General features: G+C 33.1%; 1 protein-coding gene across 1 annotated transcript in view; it reads right to left on the bottom strand.

The window, feature by feature from the left end:
- Window positions 1–620: 620 nt before the first annotated feature.
- Window positions 621–25302, bottom strand: part of LOC132755560 (inositol 1,4,5-trisphosphate receptor-like) — a gene marked incomplete at its 3' end in the record, with an annotated part of 40227 nt that continues 15545 nt past the window's right edge. The window contains exons 4-10 of the mRNA XM_060746444.1: window positions 13431–13517; window positions 9202–9360; window positions 4773–4955; window positions 2327–2473; window positions 1487–1582; window positions 1068–1228; window positions 621–723 (exon numbers count right to left, since the gene is read on the bottom strand). Coding sequence (XP_060602427.1) covers window positions 621–723; window positions 1068–1228; window positions 1487–1582; window positions 2327–2473; window positions 4773–4955; window positions 9202–9360; window positions 13431–13517 — 936 coding nt within the window. The remainder of the gene's footprint in view (window positions 724–1067; window positions 1229–1486; window positions 1583–2326; window positions 2474–4772; window positions 4956–9201; window positions 9361–13430; window positions 13518–25302) is intronic.

Here is a 25302-nt window from a genome sequence, read left to right as displayed (position 1 = left end):
AACGGACGGAGCCTTTTTTCTATACCCCCCTTTTTTCTTCGAAAAGGCGGGGGACAATGAGCAGCGACACGACAAAACCAACATAATGCGTTTGCGACCAGCATGCGCATCCGCGCAGTCTGATTAGGATCCATGCTGTTCGCTATCAGTTTCTCTACTTAATTGTTATATGGTTTGTAAGCGAACAGCATGGATCCTGATCAAACTGCGCGGACACGCAGGCTGGTCTGGATCCATGCTGGTCGCAAACCCATTATGTTGGTTTTGTCGTGACGCGGCTCAAATGTACCTTGTTAGGAAACATAAATCAAACTATACTCTCATTAACAAATAAATGTCAAAGGTTAAGATATAAATAATAACAACTTTGATGCAAGGAACAGCTTTTGAAGAGTACTACTATTTAACTGTAATGGTAAAGAATCAGTTATGAATGTATTTAAGTTTGCGTGTATTCAGTTCAGACAATTAAGTATTCAAGAGAATTATTTCTCCAGTATTCAAGAAAATTAGTATTCAAGAGAATTACGTTTCCAGTATTCAAGAAAATAAGTATTGAAGAGGAATTCAAGAGAACTGTTTCTTATTATCAACCCTTATTTGAAAGCCTACAAGATTACCTTATTTTTCTCAGGCCTATCTTCATCTTTATCAATGGCTAAACAAGATGTACTGTGAACCCATGTCCCAGTACATAGATGATGTAAACGTGCATAGGAATTCCTGAAAACAAGCCCAATCATTATACATTCACACCATACCATTATAATCTATGCTTGATAAAATTACCTGAATAGAAGAACATGTATTTGTCATCGTTTTTTGAAATGTTGAATTTTTTAATTTTCACTTTTCATTTATTTCTTTGAGGGGGACAGGGTTTTGGGGTGTGGTAATTTTTAATAAAAGCAATGTAATTGATTGACGGCTGGTAATTTTGAAGTTAAACAATGTTATAATCTGTTTCTTAAAGTCAAATTACAGAATATCTTTATTATGGTAATTTAAAGTAAATATTGTGTTGAGCATATTTATCAGAAAATCAATCAACAAGAAAACAAGATTACCTTGGAACAAGGGTGTCACTTCTAGTCATTGTGGTGGGGTCTAGCTCCCACAACGTGGCTATATCATGCCCATGTGGTACAGATACTAGGCAGTATACATTAGCAATAGGAGAGCCTCGTAACTTCTGTCTGGTGGGATCTATTCTTGGATCATTGTCAATCTAAAACAAAAATTTATAACAATTCTCAACAATCACATACAATATTTCCTTTTTTCCTTTCTTTGATAAATTAGAATTTCACTACATGAAAATTCTACTTTAGTTGTGTTTTAAATGAAGTAAGATGTGTTTGATTTTTATATAAAGAAATATAACACAATAACTTTGACAGATCTGAATTTCTTGTTACACTACCAACAACTATATTACAATAAGACCATGAAGTTCTTTTTAACAAAGAACAGGGGGATAAATTACCTCTGCAGCAAGATATTGTCCTGAAGCAAGGTGTTTGAACCGAAAAAGACTGTTCCAGTGACCAGCCCCTCCTTTACATGGATCATGTTGCACAACCTGTAAAATTTTAATGAAAACCAGAAATATATTTGAGCCGCGTCATGACAAAACCAACATAGTGCGTATACGTTGGTTTTGTTGTGACGCAGCTTTTTTAATTTTTTAATTGAAGGAAATATCAAAGGATTATTAGAAAATTAAATATATTGATCAAGGTACCAATTTAATGAAAGTCATATTTCATGCTCATGAAAATAACAGATAAATCCACTCTAAAATGACTCAGTTTATATAAAGAAATATTCATCAGTTACATAATTATGGTGTTTTTTTCCTTCGAAGAAATTCACCTTCTAATTAGAGATATTTTTTTTTATAAAAAGCTTCCAGAAAAACTCAATAAAGTAATTCTGTTGGGTTGTATATCAAATCTAACTTTTATAAAAATATTACATGTTAATTTCTAATTGTATATATAACTCAGGATGACCATACTTCTGTACTTTTTATGTAATCTCATGGAGACAAATGGTTTCTGTTAAAGGTGTCTGCCTCTCAACGAGATTGCAGGCATAAATCAAGGCACTAATATAATTTGGTCACTTCCTCATTAGAGTATATTGATATGACCAATGTTATTTCATTAAGTTAAAAGCTTGCATTACAAATCTAGCCAGATAAATTTGATCTAAAGTTCTTACACCAATGTCCCAATTTCAAACTCAAATAATTGAATTTCAGCAAATTAAGTTAGTAAGGCAAATTGTCTACAAAAATTCTTTTAATCTTTTAAAAAATTACCTCAATTTCCCACAATGCCTTTGAGCTAGTAGCAGACGTAGCTGACAATCTCTGCGTGGTCCTGAGAAAAACATGCTGCTGTTTTTTATATTCGTCTGCTGTGAGAAACTTCTGCTCTTCAGCATGGAACAGTCGTACAACATCTCCCTGAGGGGGAAAAAATCACATCAACATAGATATTGTTTCTTATTTATACTGACAAATGGAGAAACTTGGTTGGGGGGGGGGAAGGGTCTGGAACGCAAACTTTATCAAATAAAGATTGAAAATTGATTTAAATGAAATATCACCAGTAAAGATATCAAATTAAATTAGCATCACAAAATTTCCAAAGACTGATTCTACTAGTGTTTATTATATACTGTTAAAAGGAAAATTTAAAAAAAAAATGAATTATTCATTTAAGTTAAATTATGTAAAATCACAGTAAGTTTTAAAATTGTCATAGCATTGTCACAATAAACAAATTAGTGGCTATACAAGATGGCCAATACTTTCCCAGGCTTTTCGTTGTATACCTAAAACATGTGTTTGTACATGCACTGTTTCATAAGTTGCACATAAAGTATGCAAGAAAGGTGTGGCAAAAATAAACAAGAAGATCTATGGTATTTCCATAAAATCCCTTTTTTACAAAATACCTTTCAGGCTTTCACTGGTATAGTAATCATCTAATTAAAAATGTTTTACATAGGGTGGTGAACAAAACAAACAGGAAAAAGGCCACTGTATACAGGTAAACATGATTCTTTTATCTACCCCTATTAATGACATTCAAATTCTTACTGAATCTTACAAATTGAATATGCTATTAACCCTTAGCATGCTATATATCTGAAATATACTTGTCAGAATGAATCCAGCTTTCATTCTGGACAAAACCATTTATCATTTTTAGGTAAAATTCAAAATATTGGTGAAATATGGCAGACTATAATGAGAGTTATCTTGAAATATGCAGACTATAATGAGAGTTATCTTGAAATATGCAGACTATAATGAGAGTTATCTTGAAATATGCAGACTATAATGAGAGTTATCTTGAAATATGGCAGACTATAATGAGAGTTATCTTGAAATGTGCAGACTATAATGAGAGTTATCTTGAAATGTGCAAGACTATAATGAGAGTTATCTTGAAATATGCAGACTATAATGAGAGTTATCTTGAAATATGCAGACTATAATGAGAGTTATCTTGAAATATGCAGACTATAAATGAGAGTTATCTTGAAATATGCAGACTATAATGAGAGTTATCTTGAAATGTGCAGACTATAATGAGAGTTATCTTGAAATATGCAGACTATAATGAGAGTTATCTTGAAATATGCAGACTATAATGAGAGTTATCTTGAAATATGCAGACTATAATGAGAGTTATCTTGGTCTGCACTGATGTCATGGTAACAATCAATTGCAGGCTAAAGCTTAAATACAATGTTTATTGTAAGTGAAAAATAAGTACCATTTTTATCCCTGGACAGTGAAAAACAAGTAACATTTTGATACCTAGACAGTTTACAGAGGCCATTTCAACACTAAGAAATTTACTGCTTCTTCACAACATCAATAAGCTTTTAAATATATTGCTGTTGTTGCATTGAAACTTTCAAATGTTTGCCTGCAGATATTTCCACTACATTGATGATTAATGATACTACTTATAAAACTATCACTTACTACTTACTACATGCCAATAATACAGACTTGTAAATATAACTTGCGAATCAATAAGTAACTACCGACAACTTGATATCTGGTTCATTTAATCCTAAAATTGTCACACGACAGTATTGTCGCGACTGTTTCATTGTTCTGAGATTTTATCAGATATTTACAGTCTTCAAGGGACCTACAATAACATTAGTTCTGTGATTTAAATTCATTGTTTTGTCTGGCTTTTTCTTAGCTAAAACAATCCTTTAGCAAGCATCAACAAGCCTGCATATATATTATTGTCTATCTTCCATTGTTTGCAACTGTTTCATATCAACTGAACATCATGATAAAAATCTTTAGTAGTTATTTTATTTCTGTATCTTTATAGCTGAATAAAATCCATAATAAGTACATGTACTAGTATTTTCCCCTAAAAATGCTATACTTTCCCCTGAAATGCCCTGTGCACTATTATCAGCTGGTAGATATATTTAATTGACTGAAAGACAGAAAACTGTCCATATAGATAGTTTGTACTATGAACTATGCATGTTAAATTGAATTGAAATTGAAAATTTTATCAAATGTGTGGATTCTTAGTTGTTGGAATTTGATTTCAAGGTTCCCCTTTGCTGATTTATTGTGCTATATTTTCCCCTTTCAAGAGCCACAAGTTTTTTTGAAAATTGAAAAAAAAAATCACTGGTTAGTCAGCTGTCAGCATAGAGCCTGGTCAGATTATGTATAATTGTTTATAATTGTGCCGCTTGAATATAGAACTTACTCCTTTAAGAACATCTTCCATGTTGTCTTTGAAGTCCATAAAGAGCACCATCTTCCAGCTGGTGTTACAACTGACAGAGTTGACCTCTTTGCACTCTGGGTTGTCAGGGAGGTCATAGTTACTAGCATGCAGGGGCTGTTCTGCATTCACCGGGTTTAATATCACCTTGTCACCAACAACAACCTGTAAACAATATCATAGTGTGTCCAACAACTGTATTTTATCTCAAGTATGAGACAGTAATTTAAAAGAGCTGTCAGTAGGGCAGCGTGCTTGACTATTCTCAGACCTTGATAGTAAAACAAAAGCCTGGATAAAGAATAATTTTAAGTTCAAAATGGACAATAATTCTATTAGAAATCCATGCTAGAGTTATGGGCCTTGGATAGTGACCTCCTATTATTCTCTCAAATATGTGTTTAAAATTTCAAACTATTCCCTTTGTTAGCTTAATAGATACCAACTTGCATGCAAAAACTTAACAGAAAGTGTGACAATGACACTGGCACCAACACCAATGCTGATGCCTGCAGGGTGAGTACAATAGCTCTCCATATTCTTTGGATGGTCAAGCTAAAAAAACTCTAGGAAGTTATTTTGAGATGGTTTCCAGGAAAAAAAGTAGACATTATTTTTCATTCTTATTTACTTTCATTTCATCTAATATGAAGCAAATAAACACTTCCTGGTCTAGATTTTCTAAAATTTAGTTCATAGTATCAATCTCATCAAGATTGTTAATCTGTTGATTGTGTGAAACCACAATTTGTGATTGGAGATGTTCAAAAGAAAGTAAATGACCACATTACTGCACCAATTGAAATATGATATTTTCTATATTTTCTACCCAATTTTTACTTAGTTATGACAATTTTTGACAGGTTATATGGCCAGGATAAAGCAAAATTTTGTTATAAAACCTTACATATGTTTATACTATACCATGTAATACAGAATGTTTGTAATGTCACTTTAAATCGGATAATCGTGAAGTTTATATAAACTACATATTGTATATGTACATGTATATACACTGCTTCTGTCACCTTACGAGGTAATTTCATTTCTTTCTCAAATAAAGGAAGTGTGCTGTATCATAAATTCATTACACAGATTCTTGGCAGTTATATGGCTGTTTATTACCCTTCCAGATTTTTTCCGCCTTTTTGATTGGATATTGATCACCCGAAAGAAATTGATATAACCGAGCCAGACGGGTAATATACACACTAAATTTCCCCGTTTGGTACCCAACGTTGTAAACAATATGCGCTGAGGTGATGCTCGTACGGTTCGATTTTACGCGGTGTAAATTCTGATTTAAAAGGACTTTTTAACTGTCAAATGATAAATATTTACCAAAGTAGAGTAATGATACATATAACCATCAGTATAGAAAACAAATATGACCTTGTGAAAGCTTGATATTAATTACAAAAATGTGCGTTCAACAGACCACTCCTTTTCTCTTGTTTACTTTCGTAAGGTACGGGAAAAATACGTCATGTATTTATGTGACGTCATGTTGTGACGAAGAGGTATCCTAAAGGGAATCTTATCTCGACGTTTCATTTGAAACAGCAATGACTTTTTTAAAAAATCGTCTAAACTCGGCAGGGGAAGGGTAATAAAATTATTATTTTGGTTTTGGAGTGATATATGTGGATATATTACCTGCCAAGATAAACTAGAACTGCCACTATCATGGCCTGAATACCCCCGCATACCACTTTGTCAGAATCAACAGTGGCCATTTAGAGCTCAAGGACAACCTCCCTGGCAAATCTGAGGTTACTAAGCCAGCGCATTGCTAAGTTATGTATTCTACATGCTTCAAATGTGAAAATGTCAAAATCAATGCATTGCGGACAGGACATTCTTTAGCAATTGAGAAGAAAAGCTTTTTTTTGTCAAGGTCCCTGTGACCTTGACCTTTGACCCAGTGACCTCAAAATCAATAGGGGTCACCTTATAGTCATGATCAACATCCATACCAAATATGAAGACTGTGGGTCAAAGGAATCTAAAGTTATTGGGCAGACAAAGTTTTTGAAGTCAAAGTCCCTGCGACCTTGACCTTTGACCTGGTGACCTCAAAGGGGTCATCTACTAATCATGACTAACCTCCATGCCAAATATGAAGACTAAGGGTCAAAGGAATCTTAAGTTATTGGGCGGACAAGCTTTTTGAAGTCAAGGCCCTTGTGACCTTGACCTTTGACCTAGTGACCTCAAAATCAATAGGGGTCATCTACTAATCATGACTAACCTCCATGCCAAATATGAAGACTAAGGGTCAAAGGAATCTTAAGTTATTGGGCGGACAAGCTTTTTGAAGTCAAGGCCCTTGTGACCTTGACCTTTGACCTAGTGACCTCAAAATCAATAGGGGTCATCTACTAATCATGACTAACCTCCATGCCAAATATGAAGACTAAGGGTCAAAGGAATCTTAAGTGATTGGGCGGACAAGAAACAAGAGCTGTCAGAAGGACAGCGCGCTCGACTTTTTTAGTGCTTGCCTATAAAACAAAACTTTGACAGTTAAGGGCACACAAGACTTTAACTAGGAATTTCTAAGTACAAATCAAGAAACATTTTCACAGAGTTATCTTCTCTTGCTTACAGATAGGTCTCATGATGGCACATAAGAACTCCAACTTCCAAAGTAATATCTCAAATGGTTAAGTCAACAAGTGGACAAGAATGAAAATCTTAACTGAGTTTCTAAGTCAAAAAGGGCCATAATTCAAATAAAATCCTTAACAGAATTACCTTCTCCTGCCCATGTTTTGGGACCATGATGGTAAACAAGTATTCCAACTTTCAAATTAATATCTCAAACAGTTCAGTCAAAAAGTGGACTGGTACTAAAAACTTAACCAAGATTCTAAGTCGATAAAAGGCCTTAATTTTTAAAACAAATCCTTGACAGAGTTACCTTCTCTTGCGTACAGATGGGGGTAATGATGTGAAATAGCATTAAAAGTTTCAAAGCAATATCTCAAAGGGTTAAGGCAATAAGTGGATTTTACCCATATTCAATGTATTTTCTAAGTCAAAAAGAGGCATAATTCTGTCAAAAACCTTGACAGAGTTATGTCCTCTTGTCTGTTGATGAAGGTCGTGATGGTAAACAAGTATGGTCAGTTTCAAAGCAATACCTCCAATGGTTTTGAAATAAAGTGAGGTGGTACAAAAAACTTAACCAAGCTCAATACACTTTCTAAGTCAAAAAAGGGCCATAATTCTGTCAAAAACCTTGACAGAGTTATGTACTCTTGTCTGTAGATGGAGGTTATGATGGTGAACAAGTATGGTAAGTTTCAAAGCCATACTTGTAATACTTCTGAAATAAAGTGGGGTGGTACGAAAAACTTAACCAAGGTGTGACGCCAACGCTAACGCCGACGCCGACGCCGACGCCAGTAGGATAGCTCCCCTTTTCATAGAAAAGTCGAGCTAAAAACCGACCGACGGACGGCCGGACGGATGGACAGCCGGACGGACAAGCTGATTCCGGTATACCCCCCTTACAACTTTGTTGTGCGGGGGTATAAATATCACCCTCGCCTAACGGCTCGGGTGATCTAAAATCTTAACAGGTAATATATCCACATATATCACTCCAAAACCAAAATAACATATGATATAAATGATTATTTTCAATTAAACCTGTCAAAAATCTTTATTATGACTAATATTATAATACTGCATGTTTGTTTATTTTTCTAAATAATCATTGTGTTGATATAATCTATTCACATGGCTTCAGTTGATTTATGAATCAACTTAATTTATTTATCTAACAAAGAAAGTTTTCTGTACTAAAAACTTGTTATAAAGATTCTTAACAGGTTACATGGCTGTATATAAATGGTTTCTTGGAACTGATATGCAAGCAACCCCTTATATAAAACCATATAACCTGTAACAAAAATCTTCACAATATAACTAATAACAAGAAATGTCGAATGACACATAATTATGCCCCCCTTTCTAGCCATTGACTCACATTATTGGTAACTTTGTTATAGAAAGTTGCCATAAATGGGAACATGGAAGTGTTCAATTATGGAAAAAAAGAAAAATAATGAAGACTTTGTGATAAATAGTTTTCAAGATAATGAGACATTTAAGGCCCCTGTGACCTTGACCTTTGACCTAGTGACGCAAAAATCAATAGGGGTCATCTACTTGTTATGACCAATCGCAATGTGAAATATTAAGACTTTGTGATAAGTAGTTTTCAAGATAATCAGTGGAAACCATGTGGTCTACAGACGGACAGACCAACAGACCGACATTAGCAAAACAATATACCCCCTCTTCTTCGAAGGAGGCATAATAATGATAGGCTGTTAAAACTCTTCATTATAAAGAACCTACATTACCATGGCTCCTAAAATTGTTTACACTACTATCTTACTTTATCTCCTGCCTGTCTCAGCTTGTAGAATGGTACAATGTAGAACCAGGATCCCTCATTGCCGGAACCATCTAGAGATACCCGCATAGCATTTCTCTCTAGTTGAGCTGGTAATCTCTTGTTTACTGTCAGATATTTGTTACTCTTAAGATGAAGCAGCTGGCAAAAATAAAATCATAACAGTATTTAAGGCCCATTAAAACATATTATTTTTTACTATTATTTTTATAAACTGTCAAAAGCCTGTTATTTTGGGTGTTTTGTTACAGTTTCCAAAAACATATTACGGAGATTATCATCAAGACTTTCCTTTTTTTTTCATTTTTAGCAATTAGCACCATAGCGATTTTGTGTTTTGTATGCATACATATTTGCCCTTTCTAGCTTCTACAGGAAGAAAAATTCATTAATTTCTGAGGCTTAATAATTATCTTTAACATTAAAACAATGTGAATATTTTCAGAAAATACCCAACTTCAATCTTAAATTATTTATTTATTAGTAAAATCTTTTTCTATGCAGTAATATGGATGGAATTATACAATTATTCTATATTTTCAAAAGGCATCCTGTCATAATTTAAAGTTGCTATAATAAACATACATATAATTATCATCAACATCTAGTAAAGTTAACCCTTATATACCATGCCAGATATCTAAGGCCTAAAAAAAAAAATGTTGTGTTTCCGGTGGCCCGACCGACCCTATTTTTTAGCGCTGACCCAAAGTTTTTTATCGATGTACAAAAAAAAAATGGCGCCCGTACCGACCGTACCGAAGACGGGTTTTAGTATTGCGAGTCGACAACGATGTGAGGCACAGACGATTCGTGTTCCAATTACGTATTAACGCGCACCGGCTAATATGGCGGCACAACAAGCAGCCGAAGTGTCACTGCTGGCGATTTTCTTTAAAAATACGATCATAGTTTGGTAAAACAGGAAATCAAATTAATAGACCACAGCAAAACAGTTCAAAACATTTTTCGGACGTGCATGGTCATGTTAAGAGTGATAATATTAAAATTGAAGCCAGTTGTTCGGTAAGAATAAAAAAAATGAAAACGAAAGTCGAGTCATGCCATTGGTAAAATTTATTTCAAAATATAAGATTGAAGACTAGGTTTGGTAGTCTAACATTTTTAAGTACTTTTATATGCTATAGAATATAATTTAAAGTCCATATAATCCGTATCTGACATATCTACAATCGTTGATTGACTAAAAAAAAAAAAAAAAAAAAAAAGTCCGACCTACCGACCCTACTTTTTTTCGCCTCGCCACCAGAAACACATCAATTTTTTTTTTAGGCCTAAAATGGACTTTCAATCTAGACAAAACCATTCATCATTTAAAATATGTACCAATAGAACAGTAAACAGTGCATCTACCATGATCAAACTGGGAAATACCTAGAGCTGTCATTGATTAACTGTTAGAGCTGTTATTGATGATACATCGATATCAGATTACCAGTATATCACCGATACACCGATATATAGATATATAGTACTCATATTTCTTGTATTACTTGTTTAAATGAATTTAGTATAATGTATGTTCTGTTCATACAAATATGTTGTGTCCTGTTTATAAATGTCCTTTGAATGATTTTTACCTGACCATTTTTTGTCATCACTGGTATGAAATGTGTCCATAATGTAATAACAGCTTAGTGTTACACATGCCCACCTGCTTTTGTATATGTTTTAGGTGAATTTTCATTATTCATAGACATTAAAATAATCAATCAAAATTATCGATTTTTTAAAAATGTGTATCGATTATTGATAGACAGAAAAATATCAACGATGCATTGCTATCATGTTAATCAGTGACAGCTCTAGAAATACCGGTTGAGCTTGGTCTGCACTGGTTTCATAGGCAGCATCAGTTGCCGCTAGCCGGCTAAGGGTTTCAAGTCAGAACCCTTTGATGATAACAAAATAAAACTCTAATAATAAAACTTTAATATTTTGTGATCCCTGATGTTTGTTCAGTTCTCTCACTATGGAAGATATTGCTTAATACAGTTACCTTTGTAGATCTCACAATGGAAGACATGCTAACTTTGATTTTTTTAAGTAAAGATATTTTTATGTAAAGATGTTATAAAATTTGAAAATAAGCCAAGTTGACAAGAATTACTGCTACCCATGTTTACAGCATACATTTTGTCTCTTTGTTTATCTTAATCAAAACACAGATATGACAACTACATAATACAGAAATTCGATTCCCACAAACATATAATGGATGTTGTCAGAAACATCTATGCTTAGGAATCAATCCAAAGAAGATTATTTAAAAATGTCTTAGCTTATTGTTCATGTTGCAATAAGAAAAAATCAATTTCAAAGTTTTCCCTGGAGTTCTACTAAAGTACAGCTAAGAGACAATTACTAATTTATTCTCACTCCATTTTGGTAATACTGACTTGCCTATGATCTTGAACTTTAATAGTGTTAAATGTTAACATTCAGCAGCCAATAGTGCGTTTAGTTTTTCTCCGTTGTATTTGGGAAACACTTTGAGTGTACCTTGTTAGAGAGAGAGAATTTCCGTGTTATTTTTTTCTGTTGTATTTTCATGTCACTTTCCTTTGTAAGGAGAATTTCAGGCAATTTTTGCTGCACATACATTACAATAGTAACAATACTCAAACATGCTCTTAATTAATATAATTAAATTTTGCAAAAGCAAATTTTAAAAGGATAATGTTAAGGGTAACCTGCTTTTGGCACAGGTAGAAAAAAAAATTTCTAAAAAAAATAGGGAAAATATATATTAACTATTTTAGAAGGGAATGGTGAGTATTTTCGGCACTAAACTTCATGAATTGAGGGTTCTGGCAGCCTACTAAATAGTGTCTGCCTTAATCCTTAGATTATTACAGATGAGCAGATTTTCATGAAAAAAATATACTACTATCGTAGCCTAAGCATTTGAAAGAACTGAAATGGCAGTGAATAATATTCTCTATAACAAAATTGCATGTTTGGAACTTTGTCTGATGCTTTATTACTTATAACTGTTCATTATAGTAGGATTTATTGTCATTCCAAGAAAATGTGCTTAACTCAATGAGCAAAAACTATCTCACTTATGTAAGTGGGGCAAACCAAAGATTTTGTATTACTACATGTATATAATAGGCTCATTGGTAAATGCTGTGAGTTATGATTACACTTCAATCGTTTTATATATTGCTATAAATCAAGTAGTCTACTTTTTCACACATTTCTGCGGACATTTTATGAATCTTTCAACATAAGCAGGTGTCACAGGGTGAGGAAAATGTGCACCTGATCTGGCATGAACCCGGCACCCTCAGAATACTGTCCCGCAGCACTACTGACTGAGCTCTCTGGCCACTTACACATCTTCTCCCCTAAATAGCATAAAGTTCTGAACCATGACTGTGATACTGCACTGAAATTCGCTCTCAAATTTCTTAGGGTTACATAGCAATGTGAATTAAACTATGAGCTTTAAGCAGTCACGGTCCCCAATTTGTGCGCCAAATCTTACAGGGTGAGACCTGACCAGGAGCTATCCAGCAGCTTACACATCTTCCCCCCTTAATAGTGAACAGTTCTGAACCATGACACAGATATGCAAAAAGTCTGACCAGTATCACAGTATTTCTGACAAAATAATTATGTTATGACAGTCACAACTTAGCTGGTACTCAGCAATTCCTTATAATATAGTATATGAATTTAATTTAGGGACTATTCCAATTATAAACAACCACTATAAAGCTATGGATGTCTCTATTAAATGCACAAACGTGCATGAATGTAAAAATACATTGTATTAATTTTTAGTAAGTACAAAATTAATGTACTTTGAAAACTGGCTTGGTAACTCGGAAAGCCAAGACCAACACAATTTTTATAAAATTGTGCAAGCTTAACCAAACCACTATTCTGTTGGCTGCATATACAAAGTTATGAACTTTTAGAATAAAGAAATTATATACGCTACAGTAAATGCATGAGTGCAAGTTGAAAATTTGGAAAAAAAACCTGAAAACTGTAATTCATAATCATTTTCCTATATAATCTAATAGTAAAACATGATGAAATTTGTCACAAAAAACCCTGAACTTCAGGCATATGCCTGAAAACTTGCACCCATGTTTAAAATGTTTTTTAATTAGTAGAATTCAAATTTTAAAGAAACCACAGAAATTTAGCTCGGTCATAGATGGAAGAATTAATACCTGTATAACACAGCCATATTGGACATCTTTACCAAGTTCTTTCTGATTCTCTTTTTCGTTCTGTTTCTTTTCTTGTTCTGCTGCATGCTGAAAATATAAAATATACCTTTTAAATGTTGTTTAATTTATTGGTATTTCCTTATTATTATACTACACCAATTTCTTCATGTGATTCAAAGGTCTCATGAAAATGAAAAGACGCTAACCAAGGCAATGGAGGGTGGGGTTTGTAACTGTAGAGCAAGACTCCCTAATCTGGCGGTTATGGTCATTTAAATAACACAAGAGTTGAGAATCTTTTTTTTTTTGGAAATCTTTCAAAAGTTAACCTGCAGAAACCAATTGTCTATGGATGGACATACGGTCATGCGACTGAAATGGGATAACGGGCCATTTTATTTGTTATTTTCTTTTATTTTATAGATGGCATGCATTGCCACCTCCTTGTATTGTTGTTCTATTTTATTCTCTTTGTGCAGACGGACAATGCCATACCATATTACGTTCTGAAGTTTTTTCAGGTGTATAAAAAGGGCCATAACTCTGTCCATGTAAGAGTTATGGGCCTTGAATAGTGACATCCGATTATGCTCTCAAATAATTATGTGTGTGAAGCTTCCACTCATTCTCTATAACCAAGTTGCAAAACCAACACAAAAACTGAACTAAACTGTGACACTGACACCCAGGGGTGAACCCCATTCTTTAGCTAAAATGTCAGCAGTACTTGTATTGTGAGTATTTCTTGCATAAACATAATATTAACATTCTCTACTTTTTTTATTTGTTACTCATCTGGTAACATATTATAATTAATCTTAGTATTAAAGCTGAGATTATTTTTTAATATTGTTCACTGGATATAACTTATTTGCTATATTTCTTTTTGATTCTGGGGAAAGAACAGAAAATAACACCTTTGTATTATACTGGTAGTTTTTTTTTTTTTATAAATTATCTCATCAGGAGTTATCAGAAAAAAAAAATGACTGCCCTGTTTTTTGCTAATCATTTCACAAAACATAAGTATAATTTGAATTGTGACAAGCAATTTAAGTGCTAGAAGAAAAAATTTTTAAAATCCCTTTTAAAGTTGAAAATGTTTTAAAGAAAACCCATTTAAAATTATTATGTTAAAAACTCAAAAATTCAAATCATTTTTCCTTTTAAAAATGTAACAAAATTTTTCAAAGAATTTGGGGCCAAAAATTTTGGAAAAGGTTAAAATTTTTTAGTTTTTTTTTTTTTGCAATTTTTGTTTTTTTTTTAAAGTGCCCCTTTTTTTAAACCATTTTTTTTAATTTTCATTTTGGCCCGAAACAAAGAAAATTATTTTGGCTAAACTTATAAGGGGGTTTTTAGTTTCCAAAAAAAAGGAAAACAAAAGGGGGTTTCCAAAACCCCCTCACCGGGCCCAAGGTAAAGTCAATTTCTTTGAAACAAAACCCCCAATTAATTAAACCCTTTTTTCCCGTTTTTCTTACCGTGGCTGAAATTTTTTATCCCTTCAAAAAAATTAAAAAAGGAAAAACCTCGTCAGCCAAAACAAAGGACAGTTCTTGCATTAATTAGAAAGTGATACAAATTCATAAATACACATATATGGTTAGAACTCTTATCACTAAAATTACTGAATGAACTCCTATTGAGAATTCTGAGCTTTTATTTATTTTGACACTACAAAGTCATGTACTTATTAATTTAGAAAACAATTATTTCAGCTTCATAATGTAGAAACCATGTACATGTAGCTTATTTGAACAATTTTTGAGTCTGCTGGCAAAGGAACTAATATGTGTCTTGAGTCAATCCCAACAGGGACAATGGATTCCCTCATATGAAGAAGCTATTCAACTAGCTAAATCAAACAGATTTGCCGGCACCTCTGGGGAACAACTTACGTTCTGTAAGCTAGCTGGATAGCTTCGGCATTTGATCACATGAAATTAAGAATCCAAAGTCCCAATGGGATTCAAACTACAGAGGATGGGGCAAGTGGTTTGGAGTCAATGCAGTTAACCACTCAGCTCCAGACATCCCATGCAGCCAGATCTAAATTTCAAGCATATAAAGTTTTTTTATACAAAGTCAGTATTATCATCACTTAGCAAACTTTAATATCTCAATTCCATCTTCTGAAATTGCAAATTTATGGCAAAGTGGCTTTTGCCTAGGCATTGAATTATTGGAAATATTTCAACAAGAAAATAAATTTATCAGTTAGGTTAAATGTTTAGTAAGAAATATATATATATTTTTACACAGCTGGTAACATTATATCATATCATACAGGTAAAATAACTTCCAGGTAAGATAAACTGACAGCGGTTTTCTTTCAGATTTGAATCTTACAAGTTAAATTTCTCATTGCATAACTGTTATATTTGCTATTATGTAAAAAAAACCTGAAAACTAATTGAAACAATAATAATATATCTTAATAATTTAGCATTTCATTAGGCTTTTTTACACTTCCCATACTTTGTTTCAATGACCTGTCCCACACATAGTTATATCTCAAATGGACTTGTCAATTACTTAGAAATATCACAAATTACCTCAATGTCCCAGTCACTTACTAATATCTGAAATGGACTTGTCCCACACTTGAAGTTGTCAGAGGTTGTATTTACTTATAGCTATGATAATGTACATCACACTGTATTCATCCGTAACAAACAATACAAAGATTTCAGATATTTATTTAGTATATCATCATCATGAGAATTTTTTTATCATAGTTCTAAAATAGTACAACTATTATAAATATGTAACCTAAATTATGCTGGCTCGATCACCATTAAAGAATATAAAACTCTGAAGTTCCACAGCAAAAAAAACCATCACATGAGATGGTACCATCATCAAGTATTTTATCATTTTTTGTAGTCAATTAGGAAAGCGGGTAATTAGAGAAATTCCATCAAGAGCTGTTATTATCACTGCAAGTGTTTACAGAAACTCTTGGCAACATCTCTAATTCTATGTTTATACAATGATAAAACAAAGTTTATTAAAAGCATCTCTCAAGCAAATATGCATTCATAAAGATTTATAGAAAATTGATTTTTATTGCCACCTTGTAAATAAACCTCAAACAGTTGTAAACACTTATGCTTATGAGGAAGAAATTTGTCTCAAATTTGTTCAAAAGGGCATTAATATTTTATACTTTATTTATGTCTTAGACTTAATTAATCAAACTTGAGAAATAAATAAATGACTGCATTTTGGTCTGTATCAATTGGCTGAATCTTAATTTTAAGATTTAAATACATTTAAGTGACAGTTCTAATTTTTAAAGATTTTTTACATTATCTTTATAAAAATGCATTTGAATGAATAATGTACAAACATTAGTTACAACTAGTAAGAAATAATCAACAGATTACCCTGTTTAATAAAAATTTTATCAAGCCTGAATATGAATTAATATCTGCACTAATATGCAACATAATTGGGTTTTGAAAATGCTTAATAGATTTTCCTTTAGAATGCTCAGCATCAATATAATTACTGGTATATAGTTAAATGGTTTGATCATGATGTAAGCAAGCCAGTGCCTTAGAGTTCCATGCAAACTAATAAACTGGTGACTGTTGCCTGCTCCATCTTATTATATTATGGGTTTTTTTTTTTAACACAACTCCTTTTTAAGCTGCATGTCTCCAGATAAGTAAAAATATTTCAAGCAAATCAAACTTGAGAAAAGTGTTTTTAATAAGAAAAGTTAAAAGATTCAAGATACAAGTAATAATTAACATGTTTTGTGTGATTAATGACTGATTTTGCAGTATGTCATATTATCACATTTCTACTATATATATGACTTATGCAGTTAAGGCCTATATTTATCTATATTTTTACCTACAATAGTATTTTTGGTACTTACTCATTTGCTTGGATTGAAAGTGCCTTACTCTCGTACATTTTACAAATTTTCATGCATAAATCTGGAGGTATGCTGCTTTAAAATAACAATGGATACAATAGCTAGATTAAATGTTCTTTTGAACAATTATAATCTACAGCATGTTTCCCAAATGTCCTAATTAATCGTGAAATCTTAAATGTCTTATTTATATCAGGAAAAGATGATAAATATTATCAAATTTTACATGTTATAATGTAAACAACAATTTTATTTGACACTTTGCACCCTTTAACTTTAAAATAAACTGCATGATTTCATTGGTCTTCCATAGACAATGCATGTAAGCAAAGTAAATGTCAAGTGCTTATAAATCAAAGCAGGTAAAATAATCAAACTATAAAACTATATTTATAGTCATGTTTATCTATTTATTTCTAATTTTCTAATTCTCATTCAAGTTACAAATATTAATACAGCAGTGAATTTCAAGACAGCAGTTTATTGTTGCCACTTCAGATTTATTAACATTTCAACTCTGACTCCACTTTCTTACAGTAAATTTATGATAATTTCAACAAACTCACAACTCCTTCACATTTTTATTCAAAATATTTTGAAAATTCAAACTGCCCTAATACTTATATTATAATATAATTTACCCTACACAGATTTTGTCATTAGCAAAATTCTGGATTATACTTTTAATAACAACTTATTTAATCATGTCTAATCTACTATTTTCTTTTCATTATATTCTGAAAGAAATATCTATTGAAAACTGGGTAAATAAACCAGATAAAGAAAAAACAAAAATGTTATTGACAGTATACTGATAGTTGTAGAGGACAATCAGACAAAATACTGGTTCATTTGTATCAGTATTATCAGTCTTATCTAATCAAGCTTGCCATCAAGTACAACACTGTACTAAGAATATATTGAACAAGCAATAATGCCCATCCTGAGACTATTGTTCATTTCCAGAAACAACTGACCATCTTAAATTCTAAAATTGTTTGATTGTTTGCAGGTACATGACCTAGCTTGCCCCTGTAATATCTAACTTCTTTGCTCACCTGTTCGAATGGGAAACAAGAGGGCCATGATGGCCCTGAGGTCGCTCACCTGTATGTAGCCCCCCCCCCACCCCCAGGCCAATTTTTACCCAAGGGCTTTTATTTGTTTATTTGAACAGACTTGGTAGACACCCATAAGAAGATGTTTCATGCTTAATATCTAAACTCTAGCTATTTGGGTTTTTTCAAAGAAGATTTTTAAGTTTTTGCTATACACATATAAGGAAAATCAATGACCCCCCAGGCGGGGCCAATTTTGACCCCAGGCCTTTTATTTGAACAAACTTGGTAGACACCCATTAGAAGATGTTTCATGCTAAATATCTTAGCTCTAGCTCTTTGGGTTCTTTAAAAGAAGATTTTTTAAGTTTTTACTATATGCATATAGGGAAAATCTATGACCCCCTGGGGCGGAGCCAATTTTGACCCCAGGGCTTTTATTTGAACAAACTTGGTAGACATTCACTAGAAGACGCTTCATGCCAAATATCTAAGCTCTAGCTCTTATGGTTCTTTAAAAGAAGATTTTTTAAGTTTTTACTATTATGCATATAGGGAAAATCAATGACCCCCCGGGGCGGGGCCAATTTTGACCCCAGGGCTTTAATTTGAACAAACTTGGTAGACACTCACTAGAAGATGTTTCATGCTTAATATCTTAGCTCTAGCTCTTTGGGTTCTTTAAAAGAAGATTTTTTAAGTTTTTACTATATGCATATAGGGAAAATCAATGACCCCCTGGGGCGGGGCCAATTTTGACCCCAGGGCTTTTATTTGAACAAACTTGGTAGACATTCACTAGAAGATGTTTCATGCCAAATATCTAAGCTCTAGCTCTTACGGTTCTTTAAAAAAATTTTTTTAAGTTTTTACTATATGCATATAGGGAAAATCAATGACCCCCGGGGCGGGGCCAATTTTGACCCAAGGGCTTTTATTTGAACAAACTTGGTAGACATTCACTAGAAGATGTTTCATGCCAAATATCTAAGCTCTAGCTCTTACGGTTCTTTAAAAAAAAAATTTTAAGTTTTTACTATATGCATATAGGGAAAATCAATGACCCCCGGGGCGGGGCCAATTTTGACCCCAGGGCTTTTATTTGAACAAACTTGGTAGACATTCACTAGAAGATGTTTCATGCCAAATATCTAAGCTCTAGCTCTTACGGTTCTTTAAAAAAAAAAATTTAAGTTTTTACTATATGCATATAGGGAAAATCAATGACCCCCGGGGCGGGGCCAATTTTGACCCCAGGGCTTTTATTTGAACAAACTTGGTAGACACTCACTAGAAGATGTTTCATGCCAAATATCTTAGCTCTAGCTCTTTGGGTTCTTTCAAAGAAGATTTTTTAAGTTTTTACTATATGCATATAGGGAAAATCAATGACCCCCTGGGGCGGGGCCAATTTTGACCCCAGGGCTTTTATTTGAACAAACTTGGTAGACACTCACTAGAAGATGTTTCATGCCAAATATCTAAGCTCTAGCTCTTAGGGTTGTTTAAAAGAAGATATTTAAAGATTTTTCTTTCGGTTGCCATGGCAACCAGAGTTCTGCATGGAATTAAATTCTTTGAACAATTTTTAAAGGTGACCACCAAAGGAACATTCCTGTGAAGTTTGGATGAAATTGGCTCAGTGGTTTATGAGGAGATGTCATTTAAAGCAAAAGTTTACGGACGGACGACGGACGGACGGACGGACGGACGCCGGACGAAAAGCGATCACAAAAGCTCACCCTGTCACTTTGTGACAGGTGAGCTAAAAACCAACAACACATTTATATTGAAATTCTTCAATTTGTGAGGACTAAATGGTCAATTATTAATATAGAGGTAATTTTTACAGTGAAAATACGTAAAATGAAAATACACATTTTATTTTATCAATATTTCTCAATATTTCATTTAAAAGTATTTAATAAACTCTGATATTTTCATTTCCTTAAATTTAACCGTTCATCTCTACATGTGACCTTCACCTTGGCCACAGAGACCTGAATTTTGTGCTTAAATACTTTGCTTTATAATGTTGAACATTTGTGCCAAGATATATAGCTATCCTTAAATGCAAGCATGTAAAAGTTTCACTATGAACTCCGACCTCTAAGTGTGACCTTGACCTTAGACCTAGACTACATCTCATTATTGTTAACATTTGTCTAATTTATATGTACCTGAATTATGCTAGTAATACTCATTTTTATAATTGTGACATTTGTGATATAATCCTAATTCAAGACTACAAAATTGTCTTTAGTATGTTACACAAATTTTCATATTTTTCATCTGACCTTAGATCTCTATGTGTGACATGACCGACCTGAATTTTGCCTGCAACACTCTGCCTCACAATAATGGTAAACATTTGTGCCAAGCTATATCAAAACACCTCATTGCAAGTTTTGCTCCAGACAAGCATTTTGCTCTGACCTCTAGGTGTGACACTGACTCTTGACCTAAAGGAGACACCATGGCATGTCTCATATTATTATCAAGTACATGTAAAATCTGTCCATGCATTTTAATGAAATGCTCAAGGCAAAACTGGATGTAATGAGAAAGCCCGCCAGGGACAAATTTCCACGAAGGCAACATACAACATATACCTGTTTTTTAAAAAGATGTATAAATAAGAGCTGTTGGTAGGACAGCATGCCAGACAATTCTAAGTGCTTCATAGTAAAAAAAGAGCCTGAATAATGTAGAATTTTCTAATTTCCAAAGGAGCCATTATTCTGTTAAAATTCATTTAAGAGTTTGAAGTTTCAACCCATTCCCTTCAGTTAGAGTTTTGGAAGAACCACATTGAAACTTCACCAAAGTGTGACACGCCTTTGCCTGAGCAAGAACAAGAAAATCTCCCTATTCTTCGAAGAGTCTATTTAGAAATGATTGAATACTTCATTTGGTAATTAACTGTGAATAAGACTCCAAACCTTTTTGAAAACAACTAGACCATACTGTCAACATTTGACAAAAAAAAGTGTTCACTGTCTTAATTGCAACATGAAAAAAGTTTGATTGCCAAGATCAATTGCATTACTCAAGACAATTAAATATTTTAACCTCAGTTTCGGCATCAAATCATTCCCATCATATCTAACTAATATTGGCCTGGGAGATTTATTTCACTAAATTATTAACAGTCTCTTCATCTCATATAACTATTTGACTTCCTCTGTTTTGACTTTGAAACTGTCCATTCTAAGTTAAGTAGAAATAACAATTGACTCTGTAACTGTCCATACTAAGTTAAGTTTTGTTTGTTTGTTTGTTTCATTTTACGCCTTTTCTCAACAGTATTTCAGTCCTATAGGCAGGTAGTTTCCTAACCATCATTCCTGGAGAGTTACACCAGTATTAGACTGTAACCTTCCTCCGTGCTAAACTACTAAAGCATCTTCCAGGGATCGAACCCACCCCAGAGAGGTAACTGGATTAGAAGTCATTGACTCTAACCCCTCGACCACGGAGGCGTTCCTAAGTTAAGTAGATCAACAGTTGACTCTGAAACTGTCCATTCTCAGTTAAGTATAGATCAACCGATTTCAATATCAAAAATTCAGCAAATTAACAAGTAATTAGTCAGGTCATACAGACTACACAAATTTCTGCCTTGTCCGTATAATAACACTGATATACAAATAACATGATAATGATGAGTTAATTGGTAACATTGTTCTGGTGCCTGATAGACTATTAATATAGTTGGCTGACATTTCCTTGTTGATATCCCTCATGTTTTATTCTCTTATATACACTGACTGGCCACAGTTATCTTGTACCCATCAGAAAAACTCATAAATAACATATAATATTCATGCATTTCCACTACTGTAGCTTCATCATTCAAAGCATCCAACATGATCAAGGTTAATACTGTAAATGAGGTCTGATAGCAATAAAAAGTACAGGCTGAAGAATTTGTATTTATCCTTAAGATGCTTAACCCTTGTCTTGCTAAAATGTTGATCTGTTTGTAATTTAGAACTGTTCATTGTTGGTGATTTAGCTGTCAATATAGATTCTGATCAGACTGGCACTTAAGCACGGAATAGCTAAACATTCTAATGGTGGCACAATAGCAGGTTTGTCAAAATCCTGATAATGATGATTTCACAGGTAAAAAGGTTAAATAATGACATGTTGCTTAGAATATATTTTGTTATTTCTATTTTATGTAAATGGTGTCAAGTCACACCAAGACTGTTAAGGTCATTATGATATTTGACGAGGACTTAAAATTCCAGTCCTTAAAATTCCAGTCAGAAGGAACGCCTGGTGTCCATGCTTTATGCAAAAGTGTCTGTGGCATAAATAAAAAAAAAATGACTTAAAATCTGAAGGAAAAACATTCTGCAATTTACAAATAAACGTAAGTCACTTAAAAACTAAATACATATATATTGCATATTGCACAATTCGCAAATAGCTGGAGCCAAAAGTAATTTCCTTCTTCCTGTTCTAGAATATATGAAAATAGAAATTTGTCTTAAATCGTTATTAAAATTCCTTCAACAATAAAAAGAAATAGAGAGCTAAGCTAATTCAATTTAAGTCATTATGAATGTCAGTAATTAATGATTTAATTGACATTAAGTTATACCAAGATCATTGCAACTTGTAAGGAATGATGTCAGCAGCATAACTATACACGTCAGCTATTACTTTTAAGATTCTAAAATATGACAAAAAAATTTCATTTACTTAACAACCTCTACTCACTTGAGTTTAAGTGCTTGGATTTCTTTGAAGTTTTCATATAACTTCATCAAGTGTCATCAAGATGATCCAATATTAATCTCTTTTGAGATATTTTAAGAAAATTGTTCTGACCCATGATGACTGTGGCAAATTAATGTTACCACTTAAGGTAGAAATAAGTTTCTTCCAAGTTGACCCTGTGACCTACTTTTTAAGTGACAAAACAAGACCGGATAAAGTGAACAGACAAATGCTTTCTGAACAAGAACATGTTTTTCTTTCAAGTTAAGACTGACCTTGACCTTTAAGCTAAACCCTTGGTTTTGGCAGTGAACATAATTGGCTCATAAGCAAAACATTTTGCATACAAAGTATTATGTAGTTATTTTAAAATCTGAAAGAAACAAGAGCCGGTTGTACCGGGTGACATCCCCAAGTAGATTTTGGACACAGTAAAGTATACCTATTGTAGTGTCAGAGTTATGTCCCAGACAAAGTTCAAAGTGTAAAAATGAACAAAGGGCAATAATTCCAAAATTAGGCAAGGCTGAGTTACGGTTCTTGAACACTGCACATCTACTCAATGAGATAATCTACCTACAAAGTTTCATGTTGATACCTTTTGTTGTTTCAAAGTTATGTCCCGGACAAGAATAGGGAGAGGAAGGACAAAGCGGTGACTTAATATGCTCACCCTTCAAAACTTAAAAGGGTGACCTTGACCTTTAAGTTGGACATAGTTAAATTGACATAGTTTTGACATGAAGGGCACAAATTTTACCTTTTTTGAGTAATAACAAGATGTTAGTTATGTATTCAAATCCCTTGTTTATTTTATAATTTCTGTAACCATAGCAACCAAGTTTTTTTTCACTGAAGAAAAATCAGATGCAATGCATAATCTCCATATGTTTTAAAGTTTCATGTATTCAACATTTGAGCTATGGCAGAAGCTAGATTTCTTCGAACAGATGGAATGGACAGATGGGTGAAAAATTAAAATAATGTGCATAAACTCCATTTGGCCATCTATTCACATATGTTTTGAGTTATTGCAGGGTCAATTTTTCTGTTAAAACAAACAAATTTTGACCGAAAGACATATGGAAGGACAGATAAAACAAGAGCTGTCAGAGAAGACAGCATGCTTCACTAATTTAATACTGTATATAGCGATGCATGTGGCCATGTCAATATAAGTTAAACTTCACATTATCATGTCCCAAATTATTTTACCACCCATCCACTGGGATGACAGATGTTGACTTATTAATTTAGGACACAACTATCATTACACTGTTATGTAAAATTCATATCATGACTTTGGATGTAAAAGTATGACCATTATCTTAAGCTGGAGATCTGATTCTTGCCCATGTTACATCCAACCTATTCAGGCCATATAAATTTTAAAAACCCATCCTGATACATGTATAACAGATATGTTCAACAGGCACAACCATCAATGCATTTTTATGAAAGAAGAAAAATTTAAAGTCTTAATTAAGACCTTGACCTTTGACCTACAAACCTTAGCCTTGCTAGCAAGACATCACCTCAATGTGCTACACATCTGCTACACATCTATGCAAAAAAATTAAACTCCATCTATGAATAACAATGTTATGGCGCAGACAAACACCAGACAGACAACTATGCCAGCCTTCTAGCCTAAAAGAAAACTTCCCTTTCATGGTCAGCTCAGTCTGTGCTATTCAACCAGTGTAAGTACTTAAAAAAAAATGAAAATTTCCCCTTAAATTAATGAATAATTCTTTTCTAATTAAAAGATGGAGAAGTCCATTTTAGATATTTATCTGGATATGTCCCAGTTAAAGAACTTGCTTTTTTCCTTATCTCAATAAGATTCTAACATTTCAAACCCAACCAGGAAGTGTAATATCAGCTCATGTATTTACAAACAGTATATGAAGAAATCCATATCCTACACTGCCCCAAATTCTCAATAAATGATCTCAACACTTTACATTTCAACTATATTATGACTTAAATGATAAATAATCTGACTCCTAGTAAAATTTTATCTCAACTAAACAGGATGCTCTTGTCATTTTCTAAGAATTACAACAATCTTTCTTTTTATGTTTTTGGTTGAATCTGTTCCAAATATCATATTTTACTATTTAAATAGAATTTATTTTTATTTTAGAATTTTAAATGTGCCTTTCACAAAAACTTTTAAGTTAAAACA

This window comes from Ruditapes philippinarum, unplaced genomic scaffold, assembly GCF_026571515.1.
Source record: "Ruditapes philippinarum isolate M1 unplaced genomic scaffold, ASM2657151v2 ctg3213_1_1_1_1, whole genome shotgun sequence".
NCBI classification, from domain to species: domain Eukaryota; kingdom Metazoa; phylum Mollusca; class Bivalvia; order Venerida; family Veneridae; genus Ruditapes; species Ruditapes philippinarum.
This window is presented reverse-complemented; position numbering and strand designations above follow the sequence as displayed.